General features: G+C 38.0%; 1 protein-coding gene across 2 annotated transcripts in view; it reads right to left on the reverse strand.

The window, feature by feature from the left end:
* The window catches only part of INPP4B (inositol polyphosphate-4-phosphatase type II B), a 268,967-nt gene that overhangs the window by 50,221 nt on the left and 199,786 nt on the right, over positions 1-18,960 (reverse strand). For both annotated transcript variants that reach the window (XM_018074089.2, XM_018074095.2), the window contains 3 exons: positions 16,923-17,135; positions 10,837-10,981; positions 201-373 (listed from right to left, as the gene is read on the reverse strand). In XM_018074089.2, coding sequence (XP_017929578.1) covers positions 201-373; positions 10,837-10,981; positions 16,923-17,135 — 531 coding nt within the window. The remainder of the gene's footprint in view (positions 1-200; positions 374-10,836; positions 10,982-16,922; positions 17,136-18,960) is intronic.

Here is an 18,960-nt window from a genome sequence, read left to right on the forward strand (position 1 = left end):
TGGAATTCCATTTACTATTCATTTCCCTATCACATTATAAAATATTTAGGTGAACGGCATGGAAAATAGATGAAAGAGTTGTGTCAAATTGGAAAAAGAAATAAAAACAAAACACCAAAAAAAGGAAACCACGGACATTGGAATGAACAATACACTTAATTACAACAACAATAGGAAATAAGTGACACAAGACAACCTACTGCTTGACTAAAGACGATGTCTCTCCTCAGGGTCAGCATCAAACACTGTGGCAAACCACAGGCAAGTTCCTGGAGCAGAACAAAGGCCATCGACTGCTTCGCCCTGGTCACCACCTCTCCCATGCAGTCCTTCAGCGTAATCACCAGCGGATAAAGTTGTTCGTACCAGTCACCTGCAACAAGGCACATTATCCCTTCCAAAATGGAAAACTTGCAGTGAAAAATCCTTTTCCGCATGGAAAGAGGGCTGCAGTGGCTTTGTAGATCATCCTACGCTTTAAAACGACCCTGCAGCTCTATCCTAACCTTTATGGGGCAATAAATGCCACCGGAGAACAGGCTTAGAGGTAGGATTAAATCCCTGGCCTGAATCCAACTACATCCTGAAACAATAAACTTTTCTAACAGTCCTAACATCTCTGTGAAACTTGTATTTCAGTGCCATAAACAGATCATACAGGGAGACGTGAAAATTCATTTAGCACAAGATGAACACAGTGGAGATGAAGATCTCCCGTTCTTTCCAGGACTGACAACTGGCTACATAAGAAATGAATAGCATCAAAACCCAGTAAGTGGGGAGAGGAACCTATATTTAAGAAAAAGTGGGTGCTGGAAGGCGAAAAAGAGTAACTAACAGGTAAATGGAAGGATATAACCTGCTTAATGAACAGGCTGGAAAAATAATAACCTTCAGGTCACATTCTTTTTTCTTTTCAGCTTCTCTCTATATCTTTAAATATTTAGAGATATTGAACTAATTTTTTTAGATACTTTGAGCGGAGAGATTTAAAACCATTTTGAAACATGTTTTGCTCTTAAAATACCTGCTAGGAATATCATAAAAAACAAACTAGTGAAATGTTTGAAAAATGAGACTCCTTAATACATTACAAATGAAACGAAGTGATAACTAGGAATGAGGGAAAATCAGAACAGCTTACACAAATTTGCCCAGTTATCCAAGCTGTTCCCAAATTTTACAGAATTTCATAAAATCAGACCTGCACTGTAGTTACATATGGCTTTGCCTACCCCCTAAGCTGAGTAAACAATAAAACCAACCAACCAAATCACCCTCCTTCAGAATCTTACATCTCAGTTTAATTGATATAGTTTAAAACAAAAAAGAAAGCAACACTCCAGAAGAATCTATATAAAAATTGTGAATGCAATTGACTTTATACAGTCCATCACTGGTTCATATTTTCTGTAGATTAGTGTAATTAAGAATCAATGATAATTAAAATCTGTTCCATTTAAACTGTAATTAGGTACAAGATAGCAGCCTGTTGTTTCAGGTAACATTCTGAGTCAGGCCAGTGAAAGACTCATTAGGTCTGAGGTTCTTTAGGCAGGAAGACATAGCTGCCTGTTGCAATGTCAATTTGGCTAATCTCCAGAAAAATATGTAAATGAATAAAACTGTAGCCAAGAAGACTGGAGAGAACTTTGAAAACCAGAAGAAACAGCAAATATAAGGTACAGGAAAGAGGAACAAGGGTAGAGCAGTCACAGAGAACAACCTGAGTTCCTTTGCAAATAATATCTCTGTGGTCAGACAACATGTGTTTTAACACAGTCATACATATTTAAGCATGAGTAATACAGACTGAAGAACCATTCCCTGGAAAACAGCAGCTATCAAGTGAGAGCCATAACGAACAAAACAGACCATAAGCCATCCCCAGGTTACATACTTGAGCAAAAAGACGTGATTTTATACATGCCATTGACTGACACACCACAGGCCAAGGTCTGGTGTACACATTTTAAAGAGACTGCTGAAAAAATGGAGCTTGCAGAGGAGAGCTACCAAGATTTAGAGTTTAATCTCCTTAAGCCAATGAAAAAGGCTGAGCAGCAACTTGATTTCCCTTCTTCAGGAGGAGAAAATAAAAGTACTAACAGGGGTGTTTATTTCAGGGAATAAAAGCAAAAGGACAACCAAAGGCCAGAGGCTGCTGCAAGACACAGCTGAATTTAGAAATAAGGGAGGCAACAAGGTGTGACATACTAGAAGACAGACTAGACAGACCAGGCGATCCTAACTCTCCTTTCAAGTCTTAAAGTACAGTCATTTATTAAATTAACCAATAAATATATGCAAAAGAAAGCAACTGCAGCAAAATAAGATCAAAAGTTGTAATGCATACTGAACCAATGAGCAGGGCTGTATGTGATAAGAATAGAGTTTGTTGTCTGCTTCTGACTTGAGCAAATAATGAAAAAGATCATACTTGGCCACTTTAAAGTTGACTTGAAGGTACAGCGAACAGACATATGTTCCACTTTCACAGGAAAGCAGAGCTGGATACAGACACAGCCATGGATTTTGCAAGTGCTCTGACAGCCAGGGCAAGAGAAAAAGCTGAAAAAGAACTAACCACACTTTGTAAACCTGCCATTACAATTCCAGGTTATATGGATAGAGCTAAAGAGCTTTTCTGACTCTGTTTTTCATGAAAAAAGAGCATGTAGTGATAGGACAAGGCGGAAAGGATTCAAACCAAAAGGTAGTAGGTTTGACTAGACACTAGGAAAAAATTCTTTACTGTGAGGGTGGTGAGGAACTTGCACAGGTTGCTTGTGGAAGTTGTGGATGCCCCATCCCTGGAAGTATTCAAGGCCAGGCTGGACAGGGCTCTGAGCAAACTGGTCTAGTGAAAGTTGCCCCTGCCCATGGCAGGTGGGTTGGAACTAAATGATCTTTAAAGACCCTTCCAACACAAACTACTCTGTGATTCTGTGAACAGAGGGGATCACATCCTGGCCACAAGTCACATAACACTTAGATCTGTTTCTACTGAGCTGCCACTTAACCAATCCATCTGCACTGTGCATTTCTGCTTCCTTAGGAACGCAACTTTGTACGTGTCCTTACTGAACTGCATCCTAATATTTCAGCGCTCCATTTCATCAAGATCCATTCTAATCCTGCTCCCATGGTGCTTAAAGCCTCTCCCAGCCTTAAGCATCTGCAAATTTTATAAGCATCATCCATATTTCATAAGCCAAGTCAGTAATGAAAATATTGAATAATACTGGACCCAGAACAAATGTAAGTGGATTCTCCTTCATGCAGCCTTCCAGGTTGGCAGTAAACAACTGATAACTACCTTCTATTATGATTTTACAAATTATTTTGCAAATACCTTATGGTAGCTTCAAGATAATTTTCTCACAACGTTTTTTTTTGAGGGGAGACTACATGTCTGGAATACTAACTTACTAACACAAGTAATTTTTGTCTGTAATAGTTACATTAAAAAAGAATTCGAAGATTTGAAATTCTCCAGGCTGTTTTTTCATTAGAGGACATTCCACTAAATTTATTAAAAATAAATCCTGCTGAGTATTTGATGTCCTAAAGAATACAGAGCTTTACTTACATATGTATTTGGCTTTTTAGAAAACAATAAAAATTTTTGGTTTGTAGAAAACCTTACCCCTAGTGACTGAGGAAAGATAAACAGTCATAGAATATAAATAGAGTTGTACATATCAAAAGGAATGAAGATAACCCTTGCAGGTTTTCCATAACAATCCTTGTTCACACGGAAAATTCTTAATCCCAGTTAATAAGGATGTCCAGTCCCCAGAAGGTGGAGCTAGTTGGCAAATCTGAGACAGATTGCATTGTTTCTTGAAATAAAAGAATGTTTATGAATAGACAAGAATATTCTCCTGTTCATCCTTTTATTTTAAATCAAAATAAGAGGTGTATCACAGACTGAGGTCTCAGAAAAGAAAACTCTAGGAATAAAACAAGTATGGGTACTTAATTTCTGGTCTGTTAAAATCACCATGTACCACTTGTTATGCATGGTATCCTGTTGCAAATACTCCAGCAAGAATACAAATCAGGTCATTCATTAACAATGCACAAAGTTCAAAAAAATCCAACAGAAATACCTACTTATAAGTTGTTCCTTGAAACTGAGAAGCACTGTGAAACTGAAGTTTATAAAACAAACAGAAAAACCACACTATATTTTGAAGCTTATAAGTGCATTCAGTAGATTTTAGAAAATACAAGGGATAAATATGGAATATTAATACAATTCATAAAGAGATATTATTTGTAAAGGGAGTTTTAAAATCCTGGTCTAAATTCAGATTTAGATTATCCCGATCTAACCTGCCACAACACTGCTGATATGTGAGGATGCTGCTTGGTTCTGAGCTACTGTTCACATGCAGGAGTAAAGTTCTGCTACAGAGACTGATGATACCTTTGCACAATCAATTCAGACACTGAACAGCACAAATTATTGTTTCTGTGTTTAACACATTCACTGACTCACATGCATATTGACATTTCAGCTGTCAAATTTCTTTTAAATTAAAATAGCAAGATTTGCTTCCACAAAACAGCGGAAAATTCTCTGAAGAAGGATGAAGAATTAACTGAATGAGTAAACATCTCAAAAGGCATTAAGAGCAAGAATAGAAGCAACAAGGAGACTCCAGGATGATTGTTAGGTTGCTAAAATGACAAGGGCAGTCTGGAATATTTAGCATCCAAATAAAAGTGTCAAAGCCTACTGATGAAGCAAGGCAACTCAATTCAAAAACTGTGCTAGTCAGCCACTGGAAAGGAAACTAAAGGCATAAACACCAAACACTAAAAAGGAAGGATGAAATTAAAAAAAAACAGTACCACTACTATGCAGTTAGTGTGAGATTAAAACAAAAGAGTATGGTCAGCAAAGCATTGAGCAAATATTCTACATCACTGTTAAGAGAGTCGTGGCAGTTCAGTCTGTGACAGGATTTGCCCTTTGGTTGCTGGAAAATGCCCTTCAGTCCCATGTTCCCTTAGTCAACATGCCTGCACAGGCAAATGACCTGCTTAGCACTCAGCTAGTCAGATCTGCATGCTCATATTCAAGTCTCAATATGTCAAACTGCACGTTAAATTTGATAAAGTTTGGCAGAAAAGCAAGCTCCTGCTCTTTTCAAAGTCAGGCCCACTGAAGTGCTTATTAAAACATGCTGGTAACCAAAAAGGAAAAGCTCTAATGCTTTGGAATAGCACTCCTATCTCCTTTTGCCCTGGCAACAGAGAAAAGAGCTAATTCTATCACTTCTGTCTGTGCCACCTAAAATCAATGGATGGTTTCAAGTCACCTCAAAACTTAAATCATATGAAGCTAAAAACTAAACATGAAATTAAAAGCAGAAAAAGGCATGATGTTGTACTTTTAAAGGAATGGAGGGCACTACAGACAAATGGTAACGAATGTAACAGCAGCTACCCATGAGATAACTTTTCACTTATCACTTATTCCCTTAAATACAAATAATCCACGATAGAATTGAAATAGAGGTAAAAAAACATAAATGAGTTGTCTTGATATCACAAATTGAACATTAGACAAACTCTGTTTTAAGGAAAAAAGCAGGCAAATCAAACCAACCAACCGAGAACAGCAATAAATGTTTCAAAAACAGCAAGTGGAAACAGAATGAAACAATTAACCCAGAATCTGATTTACTCACCTAGGACAGGAATGGTCTTTTCATTTTTTTTTTAGTTCTTTTTTTCTTAAGGGAGGTTTAAAAACTGTCTTGGAAGAGTTCATGTATTCAACTTTGCACCACAAAAAGGTCAGCTTCCTATTTCTTCATCTTGCAACTCAGTCCTTGGAGCTCAGTTTAACTTTAGCATGAGGGTCAAGCTCTTTGAGAAAGGATGTGGTTTTATACTCATAAAGCTGCAGCAGTTCTCAAAGGAACACCAAAAACCTGAATAAGTCTTCCAGGTATTCCTGCACTTAATATAATAGCAACCTTACTTTGGCACAGTTTGGGTGTCCAGAAGAACAATTTTGAATGCTGGGGGATTTATTATTCCATTGTAATCAGCCCAGATTTTCTACATTGTCACATGGATTAATAGTGAAAATTGGAACCATCCAACCATACATATAAAAGTGTCTCAGCAGGTTTAGTCACAATGAAAACAGAAGAAGGTTAAGGCAATAAAAGACAAAGCTAAAGAAATCATACTCAAAACATAGAAGTAACCTTGCTCTATGAATGCTGTGCAAGTAAATATTCTGGTATTTTGTTTTAGTTTGCTGATTCAGTTAAATAGTCTTCCTTTCCCTTACAAATTTTTAAGCTTCTGTCTATAGCCAAACTACCTGAGAAAGTACAGCTGAAGGGGTTGTCTTGTATGCTGGGCTACATACAGCTCAGTTAAGGATCCTATCAAAAGGAAAAGGATGATACAAAGTGAGATGGAAAAGGAAAAAAAAGGCAAAAGTAAAATTGATGCAAAGATAAGCTTAAAAGAACAGGAAAGAAAAATATGAGGAAAAGGAAGGGAAGAGAAAGCTTTCCAGAAGTGTTTGTTCAAATGAATGATGTTTACTACTCAAGCAAAGACCATGGGAAAATTTTTCATCTTCCTGACTAAATGATAACTTACGGTAAAAGCTCTTTTGAAGATGCAAAAAAACCCAGAACATGGTTTTATTCCACATTTCTACCAGCATTGCATTGAGAGGGATGAACTGAAAGGAAGCAGTGCCCATCCCAAGAGCACTGAAATTCAGAGAGGTTAAATCCAGACTTACATAGTCCCCAACAGGTATCAAATAACTCAAGAAAAATTAACTCACAGGTGCCTGCAGCAATGTGGTTATGAACAGATGTTTTCTTTAACTCCAGCTAGGAAATACAGCACCATTTACCAGTGCTCTTTGCTATCTATGCTGAAGGTTATCACTGGACAATTCACCTGCCCAGCAACAGAGCTTATGATTCCATAATTCACTGAAGGCAAAATCCAGGTGCAATCACGCTGCCAACTCAAATAGTTTGAGATGGGGTGGATCTTGTGTGTAGCAAATTAGGGAGTTCTCCCACAGAGCTGACAGAGGAATAGTGGGTGATGGCTCTGACAGTGTGGTACAAGGAGCAGATGGAAACAGCAGCCTCTTCCAGCAGCACAGATAAATATGGGGATTGTCAGGGGCTGCGTAAACGTAAGAGCAAACTGCTGTGTTTCTCTGGCACCTCTGATGCTGCAGGACAGCCTTTCTCATTCCAACTCTCATAGAAAGTGAAAAGGCAAAAATAAAAAGAATTTAATGCTGTCACATATTTCTCCAAGGCAAACCAGTCTAGAGTTAAAAAAAAAAAAACAACAAAAAGAACCCCTCTCCTTTAAAATCTTTCTACTCTTTCTGATTTATCCTGCAGAGAAATCACAATCCTGCAACTGATGAAACCATAGCAGGTTACCTTGGTAACTGTAACTCAAATTCAGTTTTAAGAATACACTCAAAGGTCAGACTGCATGAAAAGTTAAGGCTAAGGAAGGTGTAATTCCTGTTGAAAGGTAAGTGCAGGAAAAAAGTGCCACCAATATTTCCCATTGCAAAGATTCCAAACAATAAATATAAACACGTTTGGAAAAAAGATCACACGATGTCAACACTGAGACTGCAAACATAAGCCTACCTTAGGAAGCTCTGAATATATGTTATAACAACATCTGCAGTTATAGGAATATGTTATTGCAGCAAAAATGTCATAACATTTTCTATCGTCTAAAATGAATACGTGTGCATTCTTTGAAATCTTTTTCATTGCCAGATGCTACAAAAAAACCTGTATTAAACCATTCAGGTTCACTAAATAGGTAAAAAACTTCATCCTATACTTTAAGTCATACTTTTCAATGTTTTGGTCAAAACCCCGTGTATTCTTTTTTCTTACAAACAACAGTACAAATTTTCTTAGGATCAACTCCAGCAGTTTCAGACTCAAAGATGTAATTGTGCCCATACATTTGCAATGTTAAAGAAATACATTATTCTCAAATTATGGTATAATACATAATAGCAAGATATGGCAAGCTTTTCATTTATGTCATGTTTGTGAGTTGTAAGTAGCATAAAATTCTGTCATTTTAGAAACGTATCTATGGGTGTACACACAGTGTGATTTTATACCTAGGCTAATGTTATGAATTCATACAATCAGGCTTCAAATGTAAAATGGAGCAGAATTAAGGCCAAATTTATAACTCTAAACTTGGAATCTCAACCTCTGTGTAGGTGCTTCATAGAGGTGCAGCCTCAGGGCTTCACGTTAAATTTCATGAAGGATGCAGAGAAAAACAAACATATAAATCCACACTCTCACAGAGAAGGCAAGCATGAAAAATTCTGGGCAATGGTTTTGAAAATCATTAGGCAACCAACTTTGACACACACCTGGATAGTCCTTCAGAAAGCTCCATCTTTAAAGTTAGTCCTATAAAAGAAAGCAATTTTAAAACGCCTCCATTTCCACATGACCTCGAAAGTCCTGTAAGCTGTCAAAGGTATTCCACAATTCTCTTGTGAAAACACCATTAGGAAATGATGTCTTCTCCTCAAAAAGCAGAACACAAAACCAGAGCAGTCTGCCCCACAAATCTCCTGCAGTTCTCAGATGATGGGGTGTTGCAGAACTTTCAGGACAGCTCAACAAAAGCACTGACTCTGCTCTTACAGAAGGGCCCTTGTACTGATTCAAGAGAAATAGAGAGGGCCTTGAAATGAGGGGAAGAAGAGAAGAATTTATTCCAGCACCATAGCATCTTGATATTCTCTTTGCCCTTGGCCCACCAGATCCGGAAGTCAACTTCTCAGCTGGATGAGACCAATCTATAATTTTCTAACCATTACAATTATCATTATTGCTTAGCAAGAGGTACCTTTCATTCTATTTGATTACTGCTTATTATACTACTTAAAATGAAGTAACATTTTTTTATTATTATTATTTTTTTGGTTTGTGACCTAAAAGCTTAGCCAATATTTCATTTGACTGTGTAGGTCATGAGTCTGAATCAAAGCTAAGAACACACTTTTTTTGTAACTAGAATGAAAGACATAAATGGACTGGTGAAATCCATTTCCTGGCTTACTTGGAATAACAGAAGACATGCTCAGGGGATTGAAGAGAGTGAAGGAAAATCTGTAAACACTCATGGTGCTAAACATGTCAGAAAGTATCACAAAATATTTATCCTAATTCATACCTTTTTCCAGACTGAGGAGGGAGGTCTGAAAATTTGTTCCACAACTATGAAATACAGATAAGAACCACGACATGTATATCTGCATATGCACTCACAAAGTAACTTGGGAGAAAGTTTGGGTGAAAATGTACTCCTACTACTTTACCTGCAAAACATTTATCATACACATACTGGACTTCTGTTAACAATAGCAGAAAAGCTTGTTAGTACCAGTGGGAAGAGAAAGGAGTTAGGTACAAGAACAAATATTCAATTTTGCTCTTTTAGCCTGAATCAGTATGCTTGGGTTCACTTTCTAAAGGTTCTTTCCTCTTGAAAACTACACCTACCTAACTGTTAAATATTTGTACCGTCTTCTCTGAGAAAGGTATGAAAAATGTGGAAAGCTGTGTTGATGCTCTACCCCTGCAAGCCTTCACTGGAGAACAAAGACAGCATCATACATCTCTCCAACACTACAGGGATACATGCCCAGTAGACAGAAACTTAGAGAAGCAAACAGATAAGGAATACTCTGTTCTCTGAAGTATTCACACAAAAAAAAGTCCAACACATTTGGCACTGACTAAAAAGCAATACTATAACCAAAATCTGTTGCACAAAACTCAACAGGGCTATAAATGTTATGTAAAAATTATTTTAATTATTATGTAAGAAAGGAATCACAAATCAGTACTAACATCTTTAAAATCCTTTGTATAAAATGATGTCATTAAATTCAGGGGGAAACATGTAAAAGCAGATATAGGATAAAATGCATAATAATAATAATAATTTAAAAAAGCCCACATTAGACAAAGCTCCATAAATAAAAGTAGTTGAGTTAGGGTTTTTCTTATTTGGGTTTTTTAACCAAAGAATTGCACAAGGGTTGGTTCTGATTTTCTTATATTTGGACTACCACCACTACCACTAAGGAGCTGTTGCAACACACTTGCACATCAGAAAGTCTCATCAGACTTACTAAGCAGATCTAATGTATGCTTTGAAAAACAAACAGGAATAAGCCATAGGAGAAGATCAGAAGATTTGGTGACAAGGAACCACTGTGGACAAAATTTTCTTCGCGTCATCTCATGGAATCACTCTACCTAGCTTTCAGTATTGACACAGACTGACAAGTGTATTCAGGTAAAAATGAATTTTTGCAAATCAGGAAACAAAAATCAATATATCACCTCAGAAAAGTGGAAGTGTTTTCAGGAGAACGACACTGATACAGAATGTTCACCCTTCCTTACAAGTTTCCTATGGGGTAAGACACACTGCATTTTTTTTCTCCTCAAAATAGTACATCCAAGTGAAATTTAAATTAAATCAAATTACATCAGCCTTCAAAATAAAACATTGTAGTTTCAAAAGTTTTGCACTATAGCACAAAAGACTGGGCACAATAAGCAATCTGAGCACACAATGAAGCTGTACTTTGATAAATAGCCTTCCTGTAACAGTGCAAAACCTTGCTATTGGCACTCAATAGCACATCAAAGATACTATGGAGTCTTCTCTAGATCATTTTTCTGTAACTTTTGCCATTTTTATTTACTCTAGTCAGTGATTTGAAAAAAAAAAAGGGGGGGGATTGCTTACCACCTGTATGCAACACCTTGCAGTCTGCTGCTGAAGGGTCATTTTGATCCTCTTTAATGCTGCTGATGTTGTCTTTTTCAAGCAGTCTGTCCACCATGGCAATAACACAGTTTAAACTCTTTGCCACATTGGCCCACACCCTGTCCTGAAAAGAGCAGAATTATCACTGCACGTTACTGAAGAAGAAAAACAAAGAGGCAATAGTAACCTATTAACATAATAGACAGAGATGAGCAAAGTAGTAGAAATATGAGGTGCCAGCATATCACCCTTTCTCTCAATCTTCAGCCTATTACCAAGTTAAGCCTTTTTCATGAAGATTTTTCTTGCAGTGTAAATGAGCTGAAACTGTTTGGGTTCTCAGACACTGGAGAACACATGTGCTTCAACCTTTACATGAAAATACACACAGAGTTTCAGGTCTAATCCCAAGGAACTGAGCAGTCTGTCCATCGGAACTACCCTATATTTTATCACATCAGTTACTCTGTTGAAGCAAATGTAAAATTCAAAGACTAGAATGAGAAACTTGCTGTCACGGCATGTTTATTAGGTAACACAATTTCAGTCTCATTCCTCACCTCTCACGCAAACTGCAACCATCACACTTAACTGAGTTTATAATAAATATGAGAATTACAGAAGTAATAGAGAGATAGAAGAAACTCTGTATGAACAGAGAACAAAAGAGATAATGTGGAGTGAAAGAAAGGCATGTTGTGGAACAGAGATACAGGAAGGGTCTTTCAGGTGCTGGATGCTGCAAAAATCAAATCTCTTGCTCCTACTTCTGTGGCACTGAATAAGAAGGAAAAAAACCAAGCCATACAAGAAACGAGGTTTTACCCAAGACTAGTAATCAGACTAAAACCAAACCATAACAAACCCACAAAAAACTCCCATCTATATGTTTTAATTCTGAGTCATTCCGAATATAATGGTGAGCAACCAGAGTTTTCTTGAGGCTTAGAAATGGGAAGATAATATCACTACTTTCCTTTCCACTTTACAATGCCAGGAGTATTATATATATGTCAGGTCTTGAGGTGTAAAAATGGAGTTGCAATAGACAACAAGAGAGAAGATTAAATAAAACTGAAAACTTAAAAATACCGTAATTCCATAGACATGGCAATACTTGGAGTTTGTGGGAAGGCAAATCAAGAACTACTACTAGGGTAAACATTTAATCTAAGATTACTTTTTAACTGCATGCCACACTTAGGTCATTATCCTGACTAAAGGGATCCGATCTTTCCCTGTTCCCTCCACTTGAGGACACACCCTGTGACAAGTGGGCATCCTGACCTCAGGGACATCACATGGGCCTGCAGACAGAAGCATGGACTCGGCAAACATGTACAACAACACAGATCCTCTCCTCCAGCTCCTCAGGTCTGAATCCTGCAGCATTCTTGTGGGATTGCCTTATGGACAAGTGAGCACCTAGTGTTACAGGTGGACGTAGCAACTATGGTTTGATCTCCTCCCTGTATAAACCCATGCTTTAACCACACTATGAAAAAGATATTGTTGATTTACAAGAGGCAAGAAGCTGTACACACTCATGCAGAACTGCATTTAATCCACAATTATTTCAATTTTTTTTAAACTACTGCATGTACAGTGCAACACACGGAAATATCTGTACCTGTACACATGAAACAAACCATTAGACGCATGAATATCTGATATTCACATGCTAAGATACAATTTAAAGTCAAAAGACAGAAATTGTATATATTCCTCAAAAGTACCTCAAGTGTTTCTGAAAGATATTTAGAATATGGGTGAAATTACTGATTTCCACTACCCATGACTATTATTTTGGGGAGAAGGATTCTATGAAGAGCAATGAAATACTGCAAACAGTAAAAACTCTGGGCCCAAATATCAGCAAGTTTTACCAGAGAACAGCAGGGAACTTCAGGGCTTCCAGCTGAAGTTTCAGCTTGAGTTGCTGAGGTATATGAACTCAAGTTGCTCAGCGTGGCTGCAGCAATGTAATTTCCCTTTCCTCTGTCTGCTGGGGGAGCTTAATCCCAACACAAAGAGCATTAAGCTCTTAATGAGCATCTGGAGTTATTGCACAAACAACACAAATATGAGCCCTCGCTTCATTTTGAAAAGAACACTTTTCTCCTTTCAAACCAACTATTAACCCAGCATTGAGATGATGTCTATACAATATTCACACAAACATTCCCTGAGGGTTTAGAAGTAAAATTCATAAACATCTGTTGACAGAAAGCTCACTCTTATTATTGTATATCTGGCTTTTTTACATATGGGTAAGTGAGAGGGAGCAAGGACCTGTCCCACAGCTCTTTTTCTCTCCATAGGAGGTTCCTGGGATTAGAAGCTATCATTATAGGCAGATACAAAAAGTAGATGTTTCTATCATTCACTGAGATGTTATTCTGTCTGCACAAAGGCAGCCACATTTTTCTAAGAGGGTTGCTCAAGTTCTGCAGTTTGGTAAGAACAATTCTCAAGCAAAAATGCAGTTTCCAATCCATGAAAATCAAGTGGATTTCTCTGATTCTCCATGAGAAGCAATTAATCCATTTCACATTCTTTGTCATCTCTTACTATTTCCAGAATGTTTTCCTGTAGCCTAGCACACCTTCCACTCATCTTTCACCTCCTTAAGCGGTCTATTTTCACTTTGCCTAAGAACTACCTCACAAGTGATCACTTTGCAGCATGTGCCAGGTCAAAGGACAAAACACAGCCAGATACAGCCTCTTAAGTAAGCATTCTCTAGAAATTCTCTGTGTGAAGTGAAGGATTAGAAGAAAATAGGTCTTATTTCTTGATACAACTCAAGTACTAAGACTAGTTTCCTAAGCAGGATGCTTCTCCCCTGATACCAGGTTTACCAATAGCTGCTGGACAGCTAACTGGATAGTAAGTTTAATGCTGGGGTGTGAAAGAGAAACAAGGACTCTGGTTCCCTCTCTTTACTGTTTCTTTAAGCTCAAGGCAATGACAGGAAAGGTGGAAACCTGTAACAGGGCTTGACCCTCTTGAGACAAGGCAATGGCACACTGACATGTTCTACTTCTTCCAAACTTTAGAAGCCATTTGGGATGGTTAAGGAGTCCTGGCGCACGTGGTTTTGGTGTTGCTAGTTAGAAGTGGTCACAGTCACACTTCTATTGCCACCTCTGCTGTGGCACTGGCAGGCAGGCAAGCACACTTACAAAGGTCCCCACGAAAAGCTAGGACTTGGCATCACTGAAAGCTGGACAGTGTTTCTAGGACATTTAAAAAAAAAAACCTGTAAGATAATTCTCTTTCATTCACCCAATTGAAAAAATGTAATAAATCTCCATCTGCTCTGAGAGCATCGTTAAAAAGCAATATAGATTCCTCATTTCAGAGAGTGGGAGTGGAAACTGTTTTCTGTCACTGCAGCTAACTGGATGTCTCCCTCCTAAGCACTGCAAGCCAGTGGAGTCCCTGAGGCTGCCTCTTTGTTTTTAAAGGATTCTCAGGCTTTCTAGGTTCACTACAGAGCTCTTCAGTCACTTCTTGTCCTTCCATATACGCCACTGCAATTGTATGCTTTGCTTGTGCCAAGTAGGACACAGCAACTGCATTTCCCAGTGCTCTAAAGATACTGTCTCCTTTGTGTGGGTTGATAGTCATATATTACCTTGCAGTCCTTTTGAGGTATGTTCATAGATAAAGCAAATAACTCACGTGCACACTTAAGCCCCTCTTGTGATATGGAAGTGCTTTGGAACGGAACATATCACACACACCTCAGTATTTCAGAGCAGTGACTGATCACCGTGTCGGTATTTGTACGTAGCTTATTGGAAATGCCATTTTATCTGCTCTTTGTAGCTCCAACCACATTAACTAGTCAGTCAGAAATGTAGAGCAGGATCAGCTCCAAGTGGCAATGTGCCCACCTTTTCTTGTATTATACATGACAACATGCTTTGTGCCCTCCTGTAGGGACATTCTAGGATAGCAGAAGCAGCTGGTAAGAGAAGACAATATCTATCCAGAGGCAATCTAAAACTCTCAAGTTAAATATTTTTCCTTCAACAGTGATGTTTTACTGCTGCCTACACACAGTGCAGCAATACAAACAGCTCAGTCTGTACTGCAGTCACTTACTCTGGGATGAGTATTCGTACTTGGTCTCAAAGAAGAAAGGTACAACACAGTGTTGCTATTGAGAATAAGGCTTTTTTGAAAACATTGGTCACTCAGGGAAAGGGGACCCTGTCAGTTAAGAAATTATTCCTTTAAAGATAAATTTGGATGCCAGGGAAGGGGGTGGATCTCACCTAGTTTTTAAACACTGCCTTGAATTCACTTCTGTGATGGCCGTAAGGTAACACAGTTGCTGAAAGTGGATGGAACAGGGTCAGCTTAAAGAATCATTTAAAGATTTAGATTTCAGGAAAAACTGAAATTTGAATCCCAATTGTAAAATGTAACTCTAGTGCTTGATAATGAGAAAAAAACCCATGACAGCCAAGGAGGATGCAGAAGTGTGCATACAAAGCAACTTATCCATTTTTTTCTTTATAGTTGACTTTCAGAGTGGATTAGGCATTTCTTTCAAATTTTATATGCATTTATTCTTTCTCTTTACCTCATGCTCATGACAATTTCATCATTAAAACTCACGTTATTCATCACCTCCTTTGACAAAAAGAACTGAAAACTATCCGAAGTCTAATCTTTCAAATGCAGGAAAAAAACCCCAAATTCTTCTAAGATTTATACTTTCTCAAGTTTGACAGTGACTCTGATTCACTTTAACTCAGAAAATACTGACAGATACACTTAATTTTTAATCAAGAAGGTAATCTTACTAAAGCAGCAGAAAAAAATAGACACATTTTAAAATGATGTGCTTATAGGTTTTAATACATAAGGACCAAATCATGTCAGAAATTTGTTTTCTAAATCAATAGAAAATATAGTAATGCTATCAGAGAAGCTAAGCTGAAGTAAAATATTAAAATACAACTTGTAAAAAAATGACGTTTTTTCCAATGCAAAATTTGTCCCTTTTATGAAACCTGTTGTGATGTTTATATTTCTGAATGTTTCAACAGCTGGAAACAAACATTTTGGCTTTAACTTCAAGGAAAGAACCACCATTCTAGCCTGTCAGGTTGTTGAGAAAACAAGAAAGAATGAGTTCGAGGCTATAAAAGCAGAGGACATATAAAAGAATGATTTATTTATTGTTTAAATCTCATGACTACTTAATGCATGGGGTTGGAAATAATTGCCTTTTCTCTAGAAGAAATACATTCTTCTTCTCTTATTTGTGGTATGGATAAAAATCACAGTTCAGGTGTAAGTACTGTAGCTCACACAAGTTATTAATTATTTACAATAGAGATGAATATGTTGGCTTCCTTTACACTTATGAGAATACAGAGATGAACTCAAAGTATGAGTCTGCACTGAATAAAAATACCTTGAGTATGTATGTAACAAAGCAGCAGATCTATTACATCCACCAAAATAATTAATCTACATAATCTCAGCCATATAAATAATACACATCTTTGAAAGATATGCTAAGAATGTTAAAATGTAAAAGCCACGTTTAGTTCTCTTACACAATCTCAGACATCCTCTAAGGAGAGAGTCGAAGGGAAAAGAGCTCTGTTTTGCTGAGGGTTAATTCATGTGTATTTAAACTGTTTGCTGCCTGGAGGCAGGGAAGGGGGGGATGGGGAAGAAAAGAACATTTCCCTCCTAACAACATATGCTGTTCCAGCCTCCTTAAATCTGCCCAGCTAGCAAAAAGAACTCAAGTAAGAGCAAAGAAAGACTACTTTTCTGTCTGGGCAAGAAGATATTCATCATCCTCACTGTTATATGCACAACCAAGCAGTCCCACAGCAGCACTGCACTTAGGAAGATCCTTACAACTGAGCTTCAAAATCTGTGATGCATCTGAAAAATATGATTTCATGGTTTTGCACTCCTTCCCTCTCTGAAATACCACGTGACAAGGACACTTAGGGTTTGTACTTGTTTATGCTGATTTACTGTAGGGTTTGGGATTGAACACCAACCAAGAGTTTCTGACTACTTACCCACTCTTCCTCATCATATTCAGAATGATGGGGTATAGAGTCCTGCCTTTTAATCTGAGAAGGATGATCCTGGTGCTGTGAATCACCCCCTTCTTCTGCACTGTTTCTAGGCACAGCTGGTTTCTTGAGGACACAGCCAGGTCGGGCTGTGTACAGTGCTAAAAGGGCACTTCTGACCAGCTGATCCTTAAATGAATGCACAAATAACTCCGTCTAGGAAAAAAAAAACAACCACGAATGAAAAGTTTAGATCAGAGAATGCAATACTGCAACTAAAGTGGTATAACACTGAATTACCCTTGGAAAGAGTGAGTACTTGTTTCAGGTTGGCCTGAGAGGTGGAAAACAATGTAGGTCAACAAACAATGAAGAACAGTTCAAGGGTGTTAGGGACATCATCACATTCTACAATCCCAGTGTTCTAAGGATTAACTCAAGAGTAGACTATCTGTCATAGAGATCATAATTTTCCCACATTTTATCCAAGTTCCAAATTTCATCTGCAGCAACGAGCCTTTACAAGAACCAGTTCCAAGAGTAACCAACCACTGCTCAATAATTTATGAATAAGTGTCAGACAAAACATGATTAACAAAACCAAGGATCTTCTTAAATAAAACCCACCATGCTACATTGCTGAGGTTGCAGTATCTGCAAAAGTAGTCTTTGCAGAGATAAATTTTGGTACATGGGTATCAACCCAGACATCAGGGTAGGTGATGGCACCTGATTTCTAGCTTTATTTTGTTTATTTTTTAAAGAAAGGACACCCCAAAGTAGTTTCTCCAGGTGTTCTGAAGATGTTATTCAATCACTGTATAATTTTTCCTAAATTCATCTTGATGACTGTCACAACTGGAGTTTTTAAAACCCTTCAACCTCCCTTTGTTATTTATCTCCCTTCCACCCCAACAAGAAAAGGAAAATGCTTTCTGCATACGGTCTTTACCACCTCTAGATTGCCTCAACATAACAGCAAAGTCACAGCGACAATCAGCTGGGGAGAATCCCCATTTTGGTTACTTCAATGGCTTTCAACAGGGTTCATCTGTCAGAGTGGGAAGAGCTGCTACACCACATCCAACACATCCCACCCAGCCTGCCAGGGCTCCTCTCCCCAGTGAGAAGCCCTGGTTCACAGGGGATGATGAAACAATTCCATATTTCTTTCACAGCACAATCATCTGAATTTATTCATCCCGGATCAGCTGCCTTCCTGTTTTCCCAGAACATAGTGGATTGTCACGTGCAGGCAGACTCAGATGCTGAAGTGCCTTTGTGCACACAATCTTAACTAAACAGGCATGTGAAGAATATGTAGGTAAGAGTCAGAGGAACCAGCCTGAACAAGCTGGCACACAAAGCTAGGAAAGGCTAGAAATAAAGGTTGCCCAGCCAAGCTTCATGCAGCCCTCACACACTGCTTATGCAAAACCTGGAGAAAATGTAGCAAAAAAAACCCCAAACCATGCAAGCTTCGAGTGTCATCATCTCTCTTCCTGGAAGTCTTGCTCATAGTTTCTGCACTTCTTACTTCTATTCTTACTCCATCCCTTTTTCCTACTACTTGCTCCTCTTTTGTATACCTCTACTGCTACTCAACTTATATTTCTTGCTTTTCTGCCTCAATACTCCCTCAAAAGTTTACTGATATTTAGACAACAATGCTCTACATAGTTGATGGTTTTCCACAAGCTTCAGCTGCTGGTTTAGGTACTTGCTTGAGAAGTTTATGCTTTTTCCCATTTATCATGGAAAGGCTGAAAACTTTTGCTGCAACTAAATTTCAAAAGTTTTAAAAATAAGAACCTCAGACATATTTAAGCTATATTTTTTTTAAAACAAATTCAGGACTTCCCTCAAACCTCATCTGGGATTCTTTAGTGATTGGACTTAGCAACACTACCCATGTCCCTGGCAATTTTACCAGACCCATTCTTTCTCCTTCTTATCAAGTTGGTGCCTGAGTTTTTAAGAGTGTTTTTAAAGAGTTTTCTTATATGCAGCCTTCAGGGTTGTCTCCTGTTAGTCCTGAATT

Source organism: Manacus vitellinus, unplaced genomic scaffold (genome assembly GCF_001715985.3).
Source record: "Manacus vitellinus isolate BGI_N305 unplaced genomic scaffold, ASM171598v3 scaffold_0_pilon, whole genome shotgun sequence".
Lineage (NCBI taxonomy): Eukaryota > Metazoa > Chordata > Aves > Passeriformes > Pipridae > Manacus > Manacus vitellinus.